Raw genomic sequence first — 19,173 nt, 5'->3', positions numbered from 1 at the left:
TCCATTACCCAAGCCCAATTATCTCACCTTCATACTTCTACAAAGTCAGCTGAAAAGTGTATAAATATGTGATTTTTGAAAGACGAACCATTTGTAAGTGAAGACTGACAGTGTTTCATAGCTAGCACAGATGCTTCCATGTTAGTATTTCAACTGAAAAGCTCTGAATCTCTCAAACAGGCCCATCTGTATGGAAGTTATTTCTACATTGGTATGAGAGAACAAAGTAAAATCCCCATCTTCTCTTCTGTGTTTAAAGAAGAAACAGTAAGGCAACTACAAAAGATGCGGTCTAAGTATTCTGAACTTGTAGAGATCAGAAACTGAGTAATACTACTTTTCTAGAATATACTTCTGAGATTAAGTAAACAGTTATTAAAGGAATATTGCATCTTTATAAAGACACTGAATAGAAGCACTGTGGGATTTCTGGAAGAACAGGGACATATTGCGAGGAACCCAGACATTCTGAATATGGACTTGATCGGTCTGTAGCAGCACAGGCCTCAAGGACATCGAGAGGCCAGCTGTGGATAAACAGATGCCCCAAGGCTGGCTGCGGGTAAACAGGTGTTCTATCAATAGATGCTCTATGAATAGCGACCAATCATAACTGAGTGCTGTACCGAGTGCTGTCTATATAATCCAGATTCTCTGCTAATAAAGTTGACTGTTATGGATTATATTGGTCGAGTCCTTGAGCCCGCCGCAACAAAGCGCTAAAATAGAAATGAGTCGTCATGACCAGCTGAATTAACTTAATTCAAATCCAATTATAATTTTACTCCCTTCCACAAAAGCACATTTTAGAGTAACCATATCTTCAGACGATTTAAAACTTTGTCATTTTATGTAATCTGAAGTTGTTTCATCAAACCCTGAGGTATTCCCAGCCCTTTAGAAACCTTTGGAATGCAAACATAGTGTCCTGGTTTTGGCTGTGACAGAGTTAAATTTCTTCCTAGTAGCTGGTGTAGTGCTGTGTTTTGGATTTAGTAAGAGAACAATGTTGGTAACATACTGATGTTTTTAGTTGTTCCTAGGCAGTCAAGGACTTTTCAGCTTCTCGTGCTGGCCTGTGCTGCCAGGTGCATGGGAAGCTGGGAGGGGACACAGCTAGGACAGTTGACCCCAATTGGCCAAAGGGGATATTACAGAATCACAGAATGGTAGGGGTTGGAAGGGACCTCTGTGGGTCATCTAGTCCAACCCCCCTGCCGAAGCAGGGTCACCTACAGCAGGCTGCAGAGCACTGCGCCCAGCGGGGTCTTGAATATCTCCAGAGAAGGAGACTCCACAACCTCCCTGGGCAGCCTGTTCCAGTGCTCCGTCAGCCTCAGAGGGAAGAAATTCTTCCTCATGTTCAGCTGGAGCTTCCTGTGCTTCAGTTTGTGCCCATTGCCCCTTGTCCTGTCACTGGGCACTACTGAAAAGAGTCTGGCCCCATCCTCCTGACACCTACCCTTAAGATATTTATAAGCATTTACAAGGTCCCCTCGCAGCCTTCTCTTCTTCAGGCTGAACAAGCCCAGCTCCCTCAATCTTTCCTTGTAGGACAGATGTTCCAGTCCCCTCACCATCCTTGTAGCCCTCCGCTGGACTCTCTCCAGTAGCTCCTCATCTTTCTTGAACTGGGGAGCCCAGAACTGGACACAGTACTCCAGATGGGGCCTCACTAGGGCAGAGCAGAGGGGAAGGAGAACCTCCCTCGACCTGCTGGCCACACTCCTCTTAATGCACCCCAGGATAATATTAGCCTTCTTGACAACCAGGGCACACTGCTGGCTCATGGTCAACTTGTTGTTCACCAGCACACCCAGGTCCCTCTCCACAGAGCTGCTCTCCAGCAGGTCTGCCCAGAGCCTGTACTGCTGCATGGGGTTGTTCCTCCCCAGGTGCAGGACCCTGCACTTGCCCTTGTTGAATTTCATCAGGTTCCTCTCTGCCCAACTCTCCAGCCTGCCCAGGTCTCGCTGAATGGCAGCACAGCCTTCCGATGTATCCACCACTCCTCCCAGTTTTGTGCCATCAGCAAACTTGCTGAGAGTATACTCTGTCCCTTCATCCAGGTCATTGATGATGGTCACCAACACAAGTGAGCTAATCAGTGGTGACAAGACTGGAGGCATCCTGGGCTGCAGTGATCATGCATTGGTGGAGTTCACACTCCTGAAGGACATGGGACAGTCAAAGAGTATAGTCAGGACCCTAAATTTTAAGAAAGCCAACTTCCAGCTTTTCAAGGAGCTAGTCAGTAGGACCCCCTGGGAAATGGTCCTCAGGGACAAGGGGACAGAACAGAGCTGGCAGATCTTTAAGGATGCTTTCAATGGAGCGCAAGAGCTCTCAGTCCCCAGGTGTAAGAAGTCAGGCAAGGAAGGCAAGAGACCAGCATGGCTGAGTCCAGACCTGCTGGTCAAACTAAAGGGCAAGAGGGAACTGCACAGGCAGTGGAAGCAGGCACAGGTATCCTGGGAGGAGTATAGGGATGCTGCCCGGTTGTGTAGGGATGTGGTCAGGAGGGCCAAGGCACAGCTGGAGCTGGACTTGGCAAGGGACACAAAGAATAACAAGAAGGGCTTCTAGAGGTATGTCAGCCAGAAAAGGAAGGTTAAAGAAAGCGTACCCGCACTGAATGAAAAAGAATGGCGACCTCATATCAACAGATGAGGAGAAGGCTGAGGTACACAACAATTTTTTTGCCTCATTCTTCACTGGCAACCTCTCTCCTCACCCCTCCCCAGTTCATGGACTGTAAGATGGGGACCAGAGGGGCAAAGCCCCTCCTACTGTAAGGGAAGACCAAGTTCGGGACTACCTGAGGAACCTGAACATACATAAGTCTATGGGACCTGACGAGATGCATCCCAGAGTCCTCAGGGAACTGGCTGATGTCATTGCCAAGCCACTCTCCATGATATTTGAAAAGTCATGGCAGTCAAGGGAAGTCCCTGGCGACTGGAAGAAGGGAAACATTACACCCATTTTTAAAAAGAGTAGGAAGGAGGACCCTGGGAACTACCGACCTGTCAGCCTCACCTCTGTGCCTGGGAAGATCATGGAGCAGATCCTCCTAGAAGCTATGCTAAGGCACATGGAGGACAGGGAGGTGATTCGAGACAGCCAGCATGGCTTCACCAAGGGCAAGTCCTGTCTGACAAACGTAGTGGCTTCCTATGATGGGGTGACTAAATCAGTGGAGAAGGGAAGACCCATGGATGTGATCTATCTGGACTTCTGTAAAGCTTTTGACACAGTCCCCCACAACATCCTTCTCTCTAAATTGGGAGAAATATGGATTTGATGGGTGGCCTGTTCGGTGGCTAAGGAATTGGCTGGAAGGTCACAGCCAGAGGGTAGTGGTCAACGGCTCAATGTCCAAATGGACACCGGTGACAAATGGTGGCCCTCAGGGATCCGTACTGGGACCGGTGCTGTTTAACATTTCCATCAATGACTTAGCGAGATCGAGTGCACCCTCAGCAAGTTTGCAGATGACACCAAGCTGAGTGGTGCAGTTGACACACCAGAAGGATGGGATGCCATCCAGAGGGACCTGGACAAGCTGGAGAAGTGGTCCTGTCTGAACCTCATGAGGTTCAACAAGGCCAAGTGCAAGGTCCTTCATCTGGGTCACGGCAACCCCCAGTATCAATACAGGCTGGGGGATGAAGGGATTGAGAGCAGCCCTGCCAAGAAAGAGTTGGGGGTACTGGTGGATGAAAAGGTGGACACGAGCCACCAATGTGGGCTCGCAGCCCAGAAGGCCAACCGTATCCTAGGATGCATCAAGAGAAGCGTGGCCAGCAGGTCGAGGGAGGTGATTCTGCCCTTCTACTCTGCTCTGGTGAGACCCCACCTGGAGTCCTGTGTCCAGCTCTGGAGCCCTCAGCACAGGAAAGACATAGACCTGTTGGAGCGGGTCCAGAGGAGGGCCACAAAGATGGTCCAAGGGATGGAACACCTCTGCTATGAGGAAAGGCTGAGGGAGTTGGGGCTGTTCAGCCTGCAGAAGAGAAGGCTCCGGAGAGACCTTACAGTAGCCTTCCTGTACATGACAGGGCCTACAAGAAAGCTGGAGAGGGACTTTTTACAAGGGCGTGTAGGGATAGGACAAGTGCTAATGGCTTTAAACTGAAAGAGGGCAGATTTAGATTAGATATTAGGAAGAAAGTCTTTACTGTGAGGGTGGTGAGGCCCTGGCACAGGTTGCCCAGAGAAGTTGTGGCTGCCCCCTCCCTGGCAGTGTTCAAGGCCAGGTTGGATGGGGCTTTGAGTAACCTGGTCTAAGTGGAAGATGTCCCTGCCCATGGCAGGGGCTTGGAACTAGATGACCTTTAAGGTCCATTCAACCCAAACTATTCTTTGATTATAAACTGACAAAACATTTCTCTTTTGGGAATCACCAGTTTGTAGAATTTCAGTGTACTGGGAGAGATAAGCTGGGAGGGGACACAGCCGGGACAGCTGACCCAAACTGGCCAAAGGGGATATTCTATTCCATATGACATCATGTTCAGTATATAAGCTGGGGGAGTTGGTTGGGGGGGCAGTGATTGCTGCTCGGGGACGGACTGGGTATTGTTCATTGGGTGGTGAGCAATTGCATTGTATTGCTGTTGTTATTACTATCTCTTGCTTTGCTTTTCTATTAAACTGTCTTTATCTCAACCCATGAGTTTTTACTTTTTCCCATTCTCCTCCCCATCCCACAGAAGAAAGGAGGGGATTGAGCGAGTAGCTGTCTGTTGCTTAGTTGCCAGCTGGGGTTAAACCATGACAATGTGTATTGAAAGATTAAATTGCTGAGGGTTTAGATTAAAGTGTGAAAATAACCTTGATTTTAAGTTGGACAGTGGATTTTCACACAATGCCAATGATTGTCTTCAAAATTGTATTCAAGTCACTGAACTGAGTTAAATTCAAGTTACATTGTCTCATTATTTTAATCTGCTTGCTAAACTGGGTGGAAATGTGTTTTGGTTTTTGTTTGCTTGGGTTTTTTTAAATTCTGCGTATAGCTTTGAATCTAAAATAAAAGCTGTTGCCTTTCAACTGTCAATAGTTTATTCATTTAACTATATCTGTAAATGTCTTTTTTAAAGCATTTTACAGGCTAATGCAGAATTGTTTCTTAACAGTATTGATAAGTGTACTTACATAAACTCTTCTTGTGATTTACAGACTGAAGAATTTGCCATTTACCTTTGCAAAACTGCAACAGCTCACTGCTGTGTGGCTATCAGACAATCAGGTTAAGTTTATAAAAATTAATGATGTTGACTTTATTCCTAATGGAATTGACAAGTACAGAGCCATCTGTTTTATAATGAGACATGATACCATATATATACATCAATATTTCCTTGACATTATCACTGTGTCAGTTCTTCTAAAACAAACAGCGCTGAGCCTACCTGACTTTGGAGACATTCATATTTCTGCCAAAGTTCTGTGCCATTAGGAAATGCAATTTAACAGATGCTGGCTTTTTGGGTTTTCTTTTTTCTTAATTCAGTCTTGTTTACACAGGAAAGGTAGTGCTTATGAACTAGTACTTGAATGTGTAGCACACTGTTTCTTCCACAGACATACCATTGGGAAACTTAGCATGCTGCTTTTTGTGCTGTGTTTCTTGTCCCACCTTTGAGCTCTGTGACTATCCAAGTTTTAAGCTACTGAGAAGCAACTCATGCGCTTGTGGCTTATATTTTTCCTGTGTATTGAAGCCTTCTGTACTATGCCGATTTCCTGAACAGCATTAAGGTGTACAGGGTTGCCAGAAATCCACTAGCCTCGGGTGTAGTATAATGAAAGCACTTTTACCAATACAGTAATTTCAAGAATCCCCTGCCCTTTTTTGTAAGGGGTGGGGGATATTCAATCTGGTGTCAATATAAAAAATCGAGTACACAATTTTTCTCTATATATGATTGTCCACAGCTTTAAATGGCTAAATATATCTGTATATTCCAGATCAGCCTTCTTTGGGACAATAGTAAGTCCTATCAAGAAACTGAGTTACTCTTAGAATATCCAGTGTTTGCTCTTCTCTTAAAGCCGTTACTGAGTTTCAGTTCACGATCAAAGCCAGTCGTCAAAGACAGACATGTTAATAACTTCATTTTGTGTAAATTATTCAGAGGAGAAATGGTTTAATACGAGGCAGAGTAATCTGCAAAGTAATGGGGCAGGCATGCTCTGTGATACATAGATCATATTTCCTTTTTACACATAAGTATTCTCATAACATACCCTTCTTTCATTTGCTTCTTAGTCTAAACCACTTATCCCTCTTCAAAAAGAAGCTGACCCTGACACACGGAAAACAGTGCTTACTAATTACATGTTCCCCCAGCAACCAAGGACCGAGGATGGTAAGAATTTCCAAAGTACCCTGTCAGAATGCTCAGTTTTGAAAACAATAATGGGGAGATAGTCCAGCTAACATGATTTTCACTAGATTATACTTAGATACAAGTTTGAAGTAAACTTGTAAGTGATGAAGAGTTACATCTGAAGAATGATAACAGCAACTTAAAAATGTGATCCACATATTAGTAAATTCTACGTGAAGCTGTTCCAGTTGGAAGTGTGTATGTATGGGGAGCAAGGTGAGGAATGGACTGGTGGGATCACATTCTTTGTTGGTTGCCACTTCCCAGTGTGACACCCTGTTTCATTCTGTCAGAGCTTAATGGTTTGGGTTGAAATTCTCCTTGTCAGGAGTCTACTTCAGACTGACTATTTGAACAAAATGTTAGACAAAATGTTTCATCCATTACTGAGTACATATTTTTTGAAAAGTACATAGCATTCTGTATTTTATTTTAAAAAAAGAAAAAAAATCAGCCCAAAAAAACCCACATTTTTCTCACATTTAGTTCAAACTGTTTTATAAAAGGTTAGGCCCAGAACATTAAGACCTCGCCAGAAAGTTATTTCTGCACACTTGTGAAATATGTAGGAAAATGAGTAACATTCCATGAGTAACCCCATCAGGAGTTAGGGAAAGAGAGTAAAGTCTCTATATTTCTCCGTTTTCCTTTCCCTGCAGGTAAAAGGAAAAAGCTTGAGCTACTTTAACAGAAATGGGAGGGCAGGTATCAATGGGAATAATTAAAAATTAACAAGTGGAAACATTTCTGTTACGTGGCACAAATGTGTAGTACACAGAGTAAGCAAAATACCTGCAAAAACAGTAAATTGTACATCACTTTTAGCACCTTCTAATGCTGATAACGCATGTGCAATACCTCTGATAGAATGTGAGAATTATAAAATCATTTGGAGATTGTCAGTGAAGCAGAAGATAGTTCCTGAAAGCGTTCTCTCCATTTGAACTTTATTTTACCCCACTGGCGGGGTTTCTTTCTGTAGATGAGGAAAGAGCTGCTTTTATGGCTTAAGTTGACAGAATACCTCCCTCTGAGGCAGTCATTCCAAACAGAAGGTTTAAAGTTTAATAGCTAACCTTTTTAAAACGTAAAATTCATAGAAAGTTCTTTTTTTTTGTGCCAGGAAATGTTTCGGCCATAATGAAGTCTGTTAGAATATTTTTCAGATGTGTTAAAATTGTAAGCTTACCCCAATAAAGGGGCCCAAAATTGAACACAGTATTCGAGGTGCAAAATACGTTTGGTGCACCAGGCCCAGAGGCACTGCAACACCGAGATGATGCGCGGGGCAGAGGGAGCAAGCTCCGGGTCCAAACCCCAGGCCCAAAACTCTCTTTGAAGGATTTTTGAAGGTGTATGAAGGAGTTCGAGCTGCTTCGGAAGTGGTTGGCACTGAAGCACAGCTCCTCTTAGCACCACGACTGCTGGTACTGGGCTGGATGTTCAAAGAGAGGATCCCCTCTACGCATCATGCCACTGATGCTACGTGCAGTACGTGGCTCACGCTGATCACATAGCAAGCCCGAATGGGAAACCCCAGTCGCCCAGGAATTCTGGAGGTAATCATGGACTGGCCAGAAGGAAAAGATTTTGGAATGTCACCAGAGGAGGAGGTGACATGCTGAAGAGGCCCCACTGTATAATAAGCTGCCAGAAGATGAGAAACAGTATGCCCTGTTCACAGATGGGTCCTGTCATGTTGTAGGGAAGCAGCGGAGGTGGAAGGCTGCTGTAAGGAGGCCTACATGACAAGTCGCGGAAACTGCAGAGGGAGAAGGTGAGTCCAGCCAGTTTGCAGAAGTGAAAGCCATCCAGCTGGCTTTAGACATTGCTGAATGAGAAAAGTGGCCACTACTTTATCTTTATACTGACTCCTGGATGGTGGCAAATGCCTTGTGGGGGTGGCTGCAGGAATGGAAGAAGAACAACTGGCAAACCCATCTGGGCTGCTGCATTGTGGCAAGATATTGCTGCCTGGCTAGAGAAGCTGGTTGTAAACGTGCTTCACGTGGACGCCCATGTCCCTAAGAGTCGGGCCACTGAGGAAGAACATCAAAACAACCACCAGGTGGATCAGGCTGCCAAGATTGAAGTGGCTCAGGTGGATCTGGACTGGCAACAGAAGGGTGAACTCTTTATAGCTCGGTGGGCCCATGACACCTCAGGCCACCAAGGAAGAGACGCGACATACAGATGGGCTCGCGACCGAGGGGTGGACTTGACCATGGACACCATCGCACAGGTTATCCATGAATGTGAAACATGCACTGCAATCAAGCAAGCCAAGCGGGTAAAGCCTCAGTGGTATGGAGGACGATGGCTGAAATATCAATATGGGGAGGCTTGGCAGATTGACTACATCACACTGCCACAAACCCGCCAAGGCAAGTGCTGTGTGCTCACAATGGTGGAGGCCACCACCTGATGGCTGGAAACCTACCCTGTGCCCCATGCCACTGCCCGGAACACTATCCTGAGCCTTGAAAAGCAAGGAGACATGGCACCCCAGAAAGAATTGAGACATACAACAGGGCTCATTTTCGTAACAGCCTCATAGACACCTAGGCCAAAGAGCATGGCATTGAGTGGGTGCATCACATCCCCTACCATGCACCAGCCTCTGGGAAAACTGAATGATACAAGGGACTTTTAAAAACTACGCTGAGAGCAATGGGGGGATGGGACCTTCAAACATTGGGATACACATTTAGCAAAAGCCACCTGGTTAGTTAACACCAGGAGATCCACAAACCGAGCTGGCCCTGCCCAATCAAAACTTCCACACCCTGTAGAAGGGGATAAAGTCCCCATAGTGCACATGAGGAATATGCTAGGGAAGACAGGCTGGGTTAGTCCTGTCTCAGGCAAAGACAAACCCATCCATGGGATTGCTTTTGCTCAAGGACCTGGGTGCACTTGGTGGGTGATGCAGAAGGATGGGGAAGTCCGATGTGTACCTCAAGGGGATTTGATTTTGGGTGAGTATAACCAATGAATTAATTTCTATGATGTTAATTGCTAAGTAACCCTGCCACTGTATGTCATCACTACTGTAGTCGTTGTATACCATATCAGTGGTATTACAGTAAGAATCATCCAAATTAACAAAGGATGGACTTTGATAAAACCAAGCAAAGTGCTGGGGTGATGGAACTAGACTTGGCTTCAGCAACTGGCACCCAGCAACTTCCTTGAAATTGACATCTTCAACCTGTACACTGTGGGCATGAGTAGCGCCAAACAGACTAGCTGCAACCTGCGGATGCATCATGCAACCATCCAACACCACACACCATCTCTCCCGCCCTGAAGGACTGTTATGACTGATGGAGCCCAAAGTCATGGATTAAATGAACTCAGTGAACATTTCAGAGGGATTGCCCATAGACTAAGTGAATGATATCTCTGTGTGTATATTAAAAAACAGGAAAAGCGGTGTGTCCTGGGTTTGGCCAGGACAGGGTTAATTTTCATCAGAATCTAGGAAAGGGGCACAGCTGGAAGGGCTGACCCAACCCCAACCTGGCCAAACAGAGCAGGGTATTCCATACCATGTGCCGTCATGCTGGGTTCCGGTGGGGGGGAGCTGGGGGGCGGGAACTCACCCGCGGCTCGGGAGCTCACGGCGGTCGTAGAGGGCATCTCTCTGCATTGTGCGGTTTGTGTCGTGTTTTCCCCTTATCTGTATCATTGTTGTTACTGTTCCTTTTGTTTGCTGTTCTGTTAAACTGCCCTTACCCCGACCCACCAGTTTCTGCCTGTTTCTTTCCATTCTCCTCCACACCCCGGCGGGGAGAGGGGCAGCCGCGTGGCACTTCTTGTTGCCAGCCACAGCCAAACCAGAACATGGTGGTGATTTATTATGAAGTGTGGTACCTAAGCATAACCTAGATGGTACGGAATAAGGGGTGGATAATGTGCTAGTTTCAGATGGAATAGTTAATTCCCCCTGCCAGTAGCTGCTGCATTTTGGATTTAGTACAAGAACAATGCTGATAACACTGATGTTCTCAGTTGTTGCTATGAAATCAATGACTTCTGCCACTGTCTCCCACGTGCAGCTAATGAGCAGTTTTACAGGAGCTAGGAGAGCATAGCTAGACAGATAGCCAAGCTGGCCATGAACATCACGCTCTGTTTATGAGTAGGAGTTGGCTGGGAGAGGGAAATATTTCTTATTTTCCATAAGTTTGAATCCTCTCTTGTTCCAGGAGTTTGAACTTTTCTGGGAGCTTTGTGATATTTGCGAAATCTGCATGTTTAGAGTTCTGCAGTTGTTGCTCAGGGACTAACTGTAGATCAGTCATTGGGTGGTGAGAAAATTGTATATAGTTTTGCAAAGACATCAGTATTTCCTTTGTTGTCTCATTAAATCATATTTATCTCAACCCCAAGTTTCCCCCTTTTGCCCATTCTCCTCCCCATCCCACTGAGGGAGGAAGAAGAGGGGCGAGTGAGCAGCTGTCTAGTGCTCAGTTGCCAGCTGCTGGGTTAAACCACAACAGTAAGATATACTGCAGTCTGTCTGTTCTCAGGACTACTTTAAACACAGAAATTTAGCAGGCTATAACCTTTGTACTATTTAAATAACTTTAATTCTTGCTTGAATTTTAAATATATCTTCATATTGTTTCAGTTTTGACTGTTTCAGACAAGAACTGCATATTTGTAGTAAAGCAGGGACAAAAATAAAGCACTGAGTAACCCAAGGCAAAAGCAAGAATAAGTCAAAAAAAGAAAGAAAGTCCAAGACAGAACAAAAAAAAGTATAGTTCAATACTAATCACAGGGCAACACTATTCCAATTGAGCTAAAGGAATAAGACTACAGCCCCAAAATAGATCATCACTTTTTCCTGCTGGACAATCACATCTGAAGTCCTTGTTACACTTCTCAGTCCTTTCACTTGTTTGGCTCTTGACAGTATCTGGAACAGTGAACACATGCTCTGAATTCCTGGGCCATTTTCCTTAGAAAAGTACTTGTCTTTGTCAGGGCTGTTTGGCAGACACATCTCACTACAGCAAGAGGATAGCATGTTTATTACTTCCTAATTTAGAGCTCCATAACACTGCCACTAGAAACTTATTTTCTTAAGATGCATTTGAAGAAACAGAAGACGGTCTAGCACCTTTTAACACTACACCATTAATTTTATCACTACACCTTCCAGGAAAAAAAGGATTCTCTGCAACTTAGTTACTCTACATTGATCATACTCCTATAACAGATATACTTTTAGCTGTTCAGATCAATGTGAGGGAGTAAAAAAAGCTGCAAGTCATACAAATATTTTAAATCTTTATTGATACATGTATTGCCCTCAGTGCTGCTTTTATGATCTTGCTGTCTGGCAACAAACACTGGTTTCTCTGATACAATTAACACCAACAGCAAAGTAGAATGAATGTAAATAATTGAGAAAGGCACACTGTGGCAACTAACAGAAAATCCAGACCTTAAGTAGGAACTCATACATGCACATAGTTTAGTTACACTGTATTTGCATTCTCTCCCTTCCCCTTCAACCCTCTCCAACAGTGTTCAAACAAGAGATTTGGAAACTGGTGTGACTGAGTTCCATAAGAGGAGGCGATTTCCACACAGTAGTCTGGAGTGGACCACACAGAAGTGTCAGGGTACTGTTTCTGCAGTATCTGATCTCTTCTTTCCTCACTCCTAAAATTATGGTACCCATGATTCTAGGGGAAAACCAAAAAAACCAACCAAACAAGCCCCCAACTTACTAGGGCTGCTAAAGTAGGCTTGGTTCAAACCCATTCTGTGCCACAGCAAACCTCCATCACAGCACACCTTGCTTAGAGGATCCGAGAAAGGAAGTTGAAAGACTTTTCAACACTTGCATGCAGACAATAAGTGTACTATGCAATTTAATGCAGGAGGTGCTCATTAGGGTTATCTCATTGTTTGGTTCTACCATCAGGTGAACCATGCAATACACAGTGGAAAAAATATTGGTTTTAAGGCCCTACATCTCTCAGGTGCTACTGCATAAGCATATGTCTATCGTGCCAGCAATATAAACAGCAGCTAAAGTGCATACTATTTAGTGCAAACACCACACACTATTACTGCCAGGATAGTTCAGTACTTGAATGCAACCAGCTAACACATGAAAAACAGCTTGTTGACTCCAACTAAAAAAGAAGTGGTGCTGCAGGACAGAAAACTATTAAGGAAAGATTGTAAACACAAAAGGTTTCTTTGATTTATACCCACAGTTAATCCTTTCAGCCTGTACCATGGTAATGCCCTTTGATTTCCCATTGATCTTAAGTCTCATATAGTCAAAACAATGAGAAATGTTCTTTGCCATCACTAGTTGGTTGGAAAACTATGCCTTCATGGCAGATGACCTAATCTTGCTTATGTGCACCACTAAGTCACTGTTCTTCTCGTGAAGACAATGCATTATAGCATGCCATGATTGCTTCAATGCTTGCAAAATTCTCCTAAGAAAACTGCTGCAGTACACAGAGGAGGTTGTGCAGTCCACAGAGCACAGACAAAGGGAAAAGTTTTTCCAGTGTCCTGTCTGGCCCTTGCCATTGCTGAGGTGTTTGACCTGATAGTTTAATGAAAGTATACACACACTACAGTGATAAGTATGATATAAGAAAGTGACTATAAAAGTTCTTCCTGTTTCTTCGCCTTCCAATGCCATTCCCTGGCTCCTCCTGCCTCTTTTCCTCAGCCCCAGTTTCTTGCCAATTTACTTCCTCATCAAGAGATGTCAGTGTTCAGTTTTTACAGAGTTCATGTATATATATTTTCCTATTCAAAACCTGATTTTGAAAGAAAGACTCCAGAATTCTAGAATCCTTTAAGGACACAGAAATTAAATAAGTCACACCACTTTTATTCATGTTTTTTCCAGTACTAAGAATATCTATACACAGACTACTGTGTTAATTTAATAATCTACATTTTAGTCTTTTTCCATGCATTGCATTGAAATAAATGTTAATCTTTGAATCTTTTGTATTCTAATAGGAAAGATATTTAACTGGAAATAGCCTCCTTCCCAAAAGCTGCCTATTTTAACTAAAAGAATCAAACTCTTGGTGTCATTTTATTCGATATAAAACATGCTTCTTAAAAATGATAGTTCTTAGCAAGTTTCATCTCATATTAAGACATCTGTGACCATTTGCTTAACTCTATAAAGTTAGAGGTCACTATTCGGCATTCAAGATCACTCTCTGCTGTGAAATAATTATTTGGGCACACTCAAATGATGACTGGCAAAAAAAAAAAATCACAATTAATAAACTGTAGTGATCATTTCCAGCTGTACTTACAAGCAATGAAAAAATATTTAAATACTCAATACTTTATTATTAAAGTACTGACATAATACTTAAGGAGGAGGCATCTTTAGTTTCCAAATGTAAATTGCAAAGATAAACCTCTAAATTTTTTTTTTCTAAAGAAAAACCTTCTATCCTTTAAACACTTCCTTTTTTGTGTGAAAAATCTGTAGGACAAACAAGGACAGTCAACACAAAACAGAGAACAGTGAAAATGACTGAAATGATAGAAAAAGAATGTAAATGTATATTGGGAAGAAAATAAGTAGTTATGCACCTTATTTGACAACAGTAAATGGATCAATTCATTTACAACAGCAGGAGCTTCATGAAAAGAAAAGATTCTGAATCTTTTCTAAATGCTAGTACCCCTCAATCCTAATTGGACCTGAACAAAGACTGTGAAATGAGACAAAAATGGTACATTTTATGCAGTAAGCACATAATTGTCATTTCTCAAAAATCCACAAGAGGTAGCCATCTTCATTTTACACTCAAATTCAGCTCCATTCTCATCCCCACAACGTATTTACACTGTGACCTTTCAACTATTTCCATATTCTCTATTAAATCTGGTCCTTTGCTTATGTTCTTCTGTCCTCTCATTTTCTCCAGTGATGCTAATTTCAGGTTCTTTTTTGTCTAGTTCATCTAGTACTGCCTATAAGCCTCCTTCCACACTGGTCTTCTAGGTCCATTTAGACCCAGTATTCATTACAGAGAAAACAATTACCACCTTATTTTAAAACCGATAATATCACCCCTCTCTATCACTAATCTCACCCCTCATATAATGTTAAATAGTGACACACCTTCTTACAAAGCTATTAAAAACACATTGCCCCCATCTTGCTTCACACATACCTTGCTGAAAAGCCGCACTGCTATAGCCATAGCCTCACTCTACTGCTTTCCTCCGTTTCTCCTGCAGTACACCTGATACTCAGTGCAAGAATTATAAGGCTGAGACCTCACATCACCTGCACTGTCCATCTGGAAGCTGTACATAACAGTGGTTATTTCAAGGAAGGCTGAATACGAGAAACATGCTAAAAGCTAAGGAAATAAACCCCACAGGACGTAAAGTTTCTTGACCTATTGTTTGCCTAGCCCCTCAGAGCACGCCCCGCACACCTGCAGCCCACCACCCAGCCCGCCCCGTCGGCGAGCGAGCAGGCGTTTCACTCCTCAGAGCCGCTCAGCAGCTCCCCCCTCAGCCTAGCCACACAGGAATCAGCCAGACCCCACCGCCGCGCCAGGATGCCCAGCCACAGCCCAGGCCCCCTCCCCAAGGGACGAGGATCTCCCTTTCAGCCATGGGCGGCTCAGAGCTCTTACAGCTTCCAGACAGGCAGCTTCCACACCGAAGACTACCCACTGCGGCTAGCCATAAGACACCCCTCTCCGCTCCGCGCCTACCTACAAGCTACGTCTGCGTACAGGACCAGCATAAGAAGGACGACGCGAGAAGAGGCGGAGTCAGAGGAGGAAGGGGCACCTTTACTCCAGCTGCCGTGAGCGAGCATAGCTCGCCGATCTGCGCATGCGAATCAGTTTCCACTTCCTCACACCCTTCTGCCATGAGCACGCGCAGCCACCGTATGTGCTCCCCCCCCCCCCCCCCCCGCTTCCTCCTGTCACGGCGGCGCGCGCGCTCGCCCGTCCTCGCGCCCCTTTTCTCTCCCACCTAGCGGTGGCGCTGACAGGGACGGTGTTTGTCGCGGGGTTCGCTGCGTTTTGCACGGTAAGGGCGATGCCCTGTCTCTGTAGGGAGCTCCTCTCTGTAAGGGTGAGGAGGTTGCGCGCTTTCTCCCTGGAGCTCGGGGATGGCAGGGCGGATCGGGCCCCGTCCGGGCGCTTGCTGGGCCTGAGGCGAGGGGGGGGCGGACGCGCAGCCGCTGTCCCCGCAGTGGTGAGGGGTTCCGCGGGCGGCGGGACAGAACTGCTCTCTAGTCCTAAGCGAGCGGGCTCGCGCCCGGGCCTGCTGTGGGACTGAGAGGTGGACGCGGGAGGGGGGCGGGCGGGCGGGCAGGCGGATCGTGGCCCCCGGCTATGTCCGTGGGGGCCCGCCCGAGCCAGCAGGGCGCCGTGCTGCCTGTCTGGTGGGGTCTCTCGGTGAGGAGTGGGGCATGGCGGCGGCCGCTTCCCCGACCCTTCTGTGCGGGTAGCACAAATACGGCGGGCACCGTCGCTGTGCACCTCCGACAGCCGCCTCTGCTGGGGAGCCGCCTTTATCCTGTCCACGCGGTGGCGGTTGCTCGGCGTGGGTTTGGCTGCACATCGGTTTGCTCGGGGGTTGTAGAGGGAAAATAACTTAGCAAGGGTTGGCCCTGGTCTTGCTATTCATTTTATGCTCTTTTGTAACCTGTTTCCCTCGACGACTGGGTAAGGTTGTGCCCTTTTAAATCGAAACGGTTTAAGGAAAAATAACTCAGAAAATTGGAACTAAAATTTTCCTCAAAGTTATGTAACTCCCAGCTGATGCTGAATGCAAATCAGACTGAGCCAGTAGTGTCACTAATCACAAATGTGCATTGCGGTCACAGTGTTCCAGTGTTTTTTGTCCAAAGTGAATATAAACTATTCAGTAGCACAATGTCAGAAAATAGAATAGCTTTTATTAAAGCATGTTTCTTTATGTTGTTATATTTATCAATGCAGCTTTCTAATTGATCATTACTTAAGCATCGTGTCTTAGAAATAAAATCCAAACTGTGTTCTTCAGAAAAAAAGTTGCTAAATTATTCTCGATGAACTCTCCCACAGGAATGAATCTGGGAAAATCTGTGCTCTTTTGCTGATAGTTAAATGATTACAGGAATTCTCTATAATCCGTACAATTTAATGACTCATTTCAAGGCATTACTTTGTTGGGCTTTCTGGTGAAGGATAAGTTTTTGTGTGTTGTGTGTACTTCTTACTGAGGTCAGTGGGAGGTTGAAATACTCAAGGAATTCATGAATGGGCCCAAAGCATGTGTTCTGTCATATTCTAAAGCTTTTCTTCTTGTGTGTTTTTTTTTTTTAATAAGAGATCCTATTCTTTTTAAGATATAGGAGAAACTCATCAATTTCAAAATGTCATTAGTCAAACGCTTGGTTTATGCAGTCATCCATTTCTTGAGAGAGCAGAGTCAGATGGATACTTTCACTCCAGATGAACAAGAAGGCTTGGAAGGTAAGTGATAAAGGTGCTAATGCATGGGTAGGTATTATACATACATATGTTAAATTGCTTGATGTATATTATCAAAGATAGTAACTGGAGTGACCTAACTGAAACTGCCACCACATATTATCTGTGAATAAGATCATGATCTTAATATTTCTGAGATTATTAATTTTAAAACATCTCTCATTTAAAAAATGTTCTAAAGTTATGAAATTTGTACTACCTTAATTTTGAGCAACAGGTACTTTGAATCACATCAAGTTAGGCAGTGTCATAATGCAGACTGTGGGTTGATTTGTGTATGTGTCCCACAACTTTTTCCCAGCTGATTCTTTTTCACTTCTATGTTTGGTTTCTTTCTGCATTTTGTATGTGATGGTAGCTGTGCTGGCCATGGAAGAAGTAAAACAGTTACCATATATCGGTTTCAGTATATGGAAAGAACTCCTGTTTCATACTTGCAAGAATTCTGTGTAATTTATGAGGGAAGGCTAAGACATCCTAAGAATACGGAAAATAAAATAAATGCTTTACATCGCTTTTTCACTTGAACAGTGATTCCAAAGAGCTCATGGTAGTGAGTATTTTCAGTATGGTGTAGTTTCTATTAAGAGAAAACATAGCTACAGAAAGATGGGCTTCTGTGTGTATTACTCTGTTGACAGACATTCATTAAGTCTTTGTAACTTCATACTATCTATCTTTCTCCTTCATATTGCTCTCATTCCTTTTCCCTAATTCCTGGAGACTTCACAAGAGGTGGTATCATAGTGTGGAATTAAGCAAGAGAAGAACAAAGAGTCTTAAGTCTGCAATGAGCTTTTCATACAATCTATTTAAAAGACCCGCGCACTGTTTCAAGCAGTCTTTGGTTGCACTCAACCAGAGGAGGAATTTGGAGATAAGAGGGGGAAGTCTAGGACCAGCAGTGCAATAAACAACATCCAGGCAGTTTATCATTGAGTTACCTGAAATCTGGTGTGTGGGGAGTGGACTTTCCACAGGTCCAAAGCAAGTCCTGCTTCTCAGAGGCATAAACTTAAAAAGATAAAGCTGGGATGTTCTTCCTTCCAGTGTCTTGGTTTTACAGTGCAGTTGTTCACTAATGCAAGCAAGCAAGAAACATTTGTACCATTATATTCAAAGGATATTTTCAAAAGAATAAAACCCAAAAGATTTGGTTTTACATCAGAATCTGGAGTATTTTTTAGATTCGAAAAGTGGTAGTCATCTATGAATTTAACCTGTATCAGGTTATGATGGCTGGAGTACCTCTCCTATGAGGACAGTCTAAGAGAGTTGGGGCTGTCCAGCCTGGAGAAGAGAAGGCTCCAGGGTGACCTTAGAGCAGCCTTCCAGTACCTGAAGGGGGCCTACAGGAAGGATGGAGAGGGACTTTTCACAAGGGTATGTAGTGATAGGACAAGGGGGAATGGCTCTAAACTAAATGAGGGCAGATTTAGATTAGATATTAGGAAGAAATTCTTCACCATGAGGGTGGTGAGGCCCTGGAACAGGTTGTCCAGAGAAGCTGTGGATGTCTCCTCCCTGGAAGTGTTCAAGGCCAGGTTGGATGGAGCTCTGAGCAACCTGGTCTACTGGAAGATGTCCCTGCCCATGGCAGGGGGGTTGGAACCAGATGATCTTTAAGGTCCCTTCCAACCCTTACCATTCTATGATTCTATGGTATTCAGCTGATGAAAGCAAACAATGTTTTTGGAATTCAAATAATGAGAAATTAAGATATCCCTTTTGTTTTTATAATAAAACTGATAAACATTGGGTTGTGACTATGAAGGTTTACCTGATTACATCTTACGGCAGCCTTAGCCAATGTCTATATGAAGGTATCAATAATTTTAAGATTCTATTTTCTGAACAAAAAATTATAAAACTTCAGTTGTGCTTAAATGCTGATGTAAAAATACCATTTTAATACAGATATTAAATCCTAATATTACAGCTGTGCCCTGCCAAAAGTACGGTACTATATGTTTTGTGATAGAGGATCAGAGTTCAATTCTGAATAATTAGATTCTGAATAATTGACTCATTTGAGTTCTGCAATGTGTCTTTAGTGCATGTGGAACAGCAATAGCCGAAGTCCCACCCATTGAAGTGGTTAATGTTAGGTGGAGACATAAGGGATTAAAGAATTTGACTGATGTTTTTCATTGGTACCTTATGTACCTTATTGGTGTCTATGAAAAGATAAAAAAACTACTGCATGATTAAATGTATGTGCCAAGAAGTAATTTCATAGAATCATAGGA

At 44.0% G+C, this 19,173-nt stretch overlaps 2 protein-coding genes across 5 annotated transcripts in view; one reads left to right on the top strand and one right to left on the bottom strand.

Annotated features, from left to right (window-relative positions):
* Positions 1 to 15,238, bottom strand: part of LOC142365624 (thimet oligopeptidase-like) — a 76,725-nt gene extending 61,487 nt beyond the window's left edge. Inside the window, exons 1-2 of the mRNA XM_075446603.1 lie at positions 15,149 to 15,238; positions 14,594 to 14,729 (exon numbers count right to left, since the gene is read on the bottom strand). Of these exons, the coding sequence (XP_075302718.1) occupies positions 14,594 to 14,623 (30 nt within the window). The 5' untranslated portion in view covers positions 14,624 to 14,729; positions 15,149 to 15,238. The remainder of the gene's footprint in view (positions 1 to 14,593; positions 14,730 to 15,148) is intronic.
* The window catches only part of LOC142365623 (small glutamine-rich tetratricopeptide repeat-containing protein beta-like), a 145,692-nt gene that overhangs the window by 94,688 nt on the left and 31,831 nt on the right, over positions 1 to 19,173 (top strand). The window contains exons 2-4 of one of the 4 annotated variants that reach the window (XM_075446600.1): positions 5,185 to 5,254; positions 6,278 to 6,377; positions 16,780 to 16,906. In XM_075446600.1, the coding sequence (XP_075302715.1) occupies positions 16,807 to 16,906 (100 nt within the window). In that variant the 5' untranslated portion in view covers positions 5,185 to 5,254; positions 6,278 to 6,377; positions 16,780 to 16,806. Of the gene's footprint in view, positions 1 to 5,184; positions 5,255 to 6,277; positions 6,378 to 15,304; positions 15,329 to 15,361; positions 15,474 to 16,779; positions 16,907 to 19,173 lie in introns of those variants that run through there. The other 3 variants (XM_075446601.1, XM_075446598.1, XM_075446602.1) reach the window with 3 other exon arrangements.

This window comes from Opisthocomus hoazin, chromosome W, assembly GCF_030867145.1.
Source record: "Opisthocomus hoazin isolate bOpiHoa1 chromosome W, bOpiHoa1.hap1, whole genome shotgun sequence".
Classification (NCBI taxonomy): domain Eukaryota; kingdom Metazoa; phylum Chordata; class Aves; order Opisthocomiformes; family Opisthocomidae; genus Opisthocomus; species Opisthocomus hoazin.
This window is presented reverse-complemented; position numbering and strand designations above follow the sequence as displayed.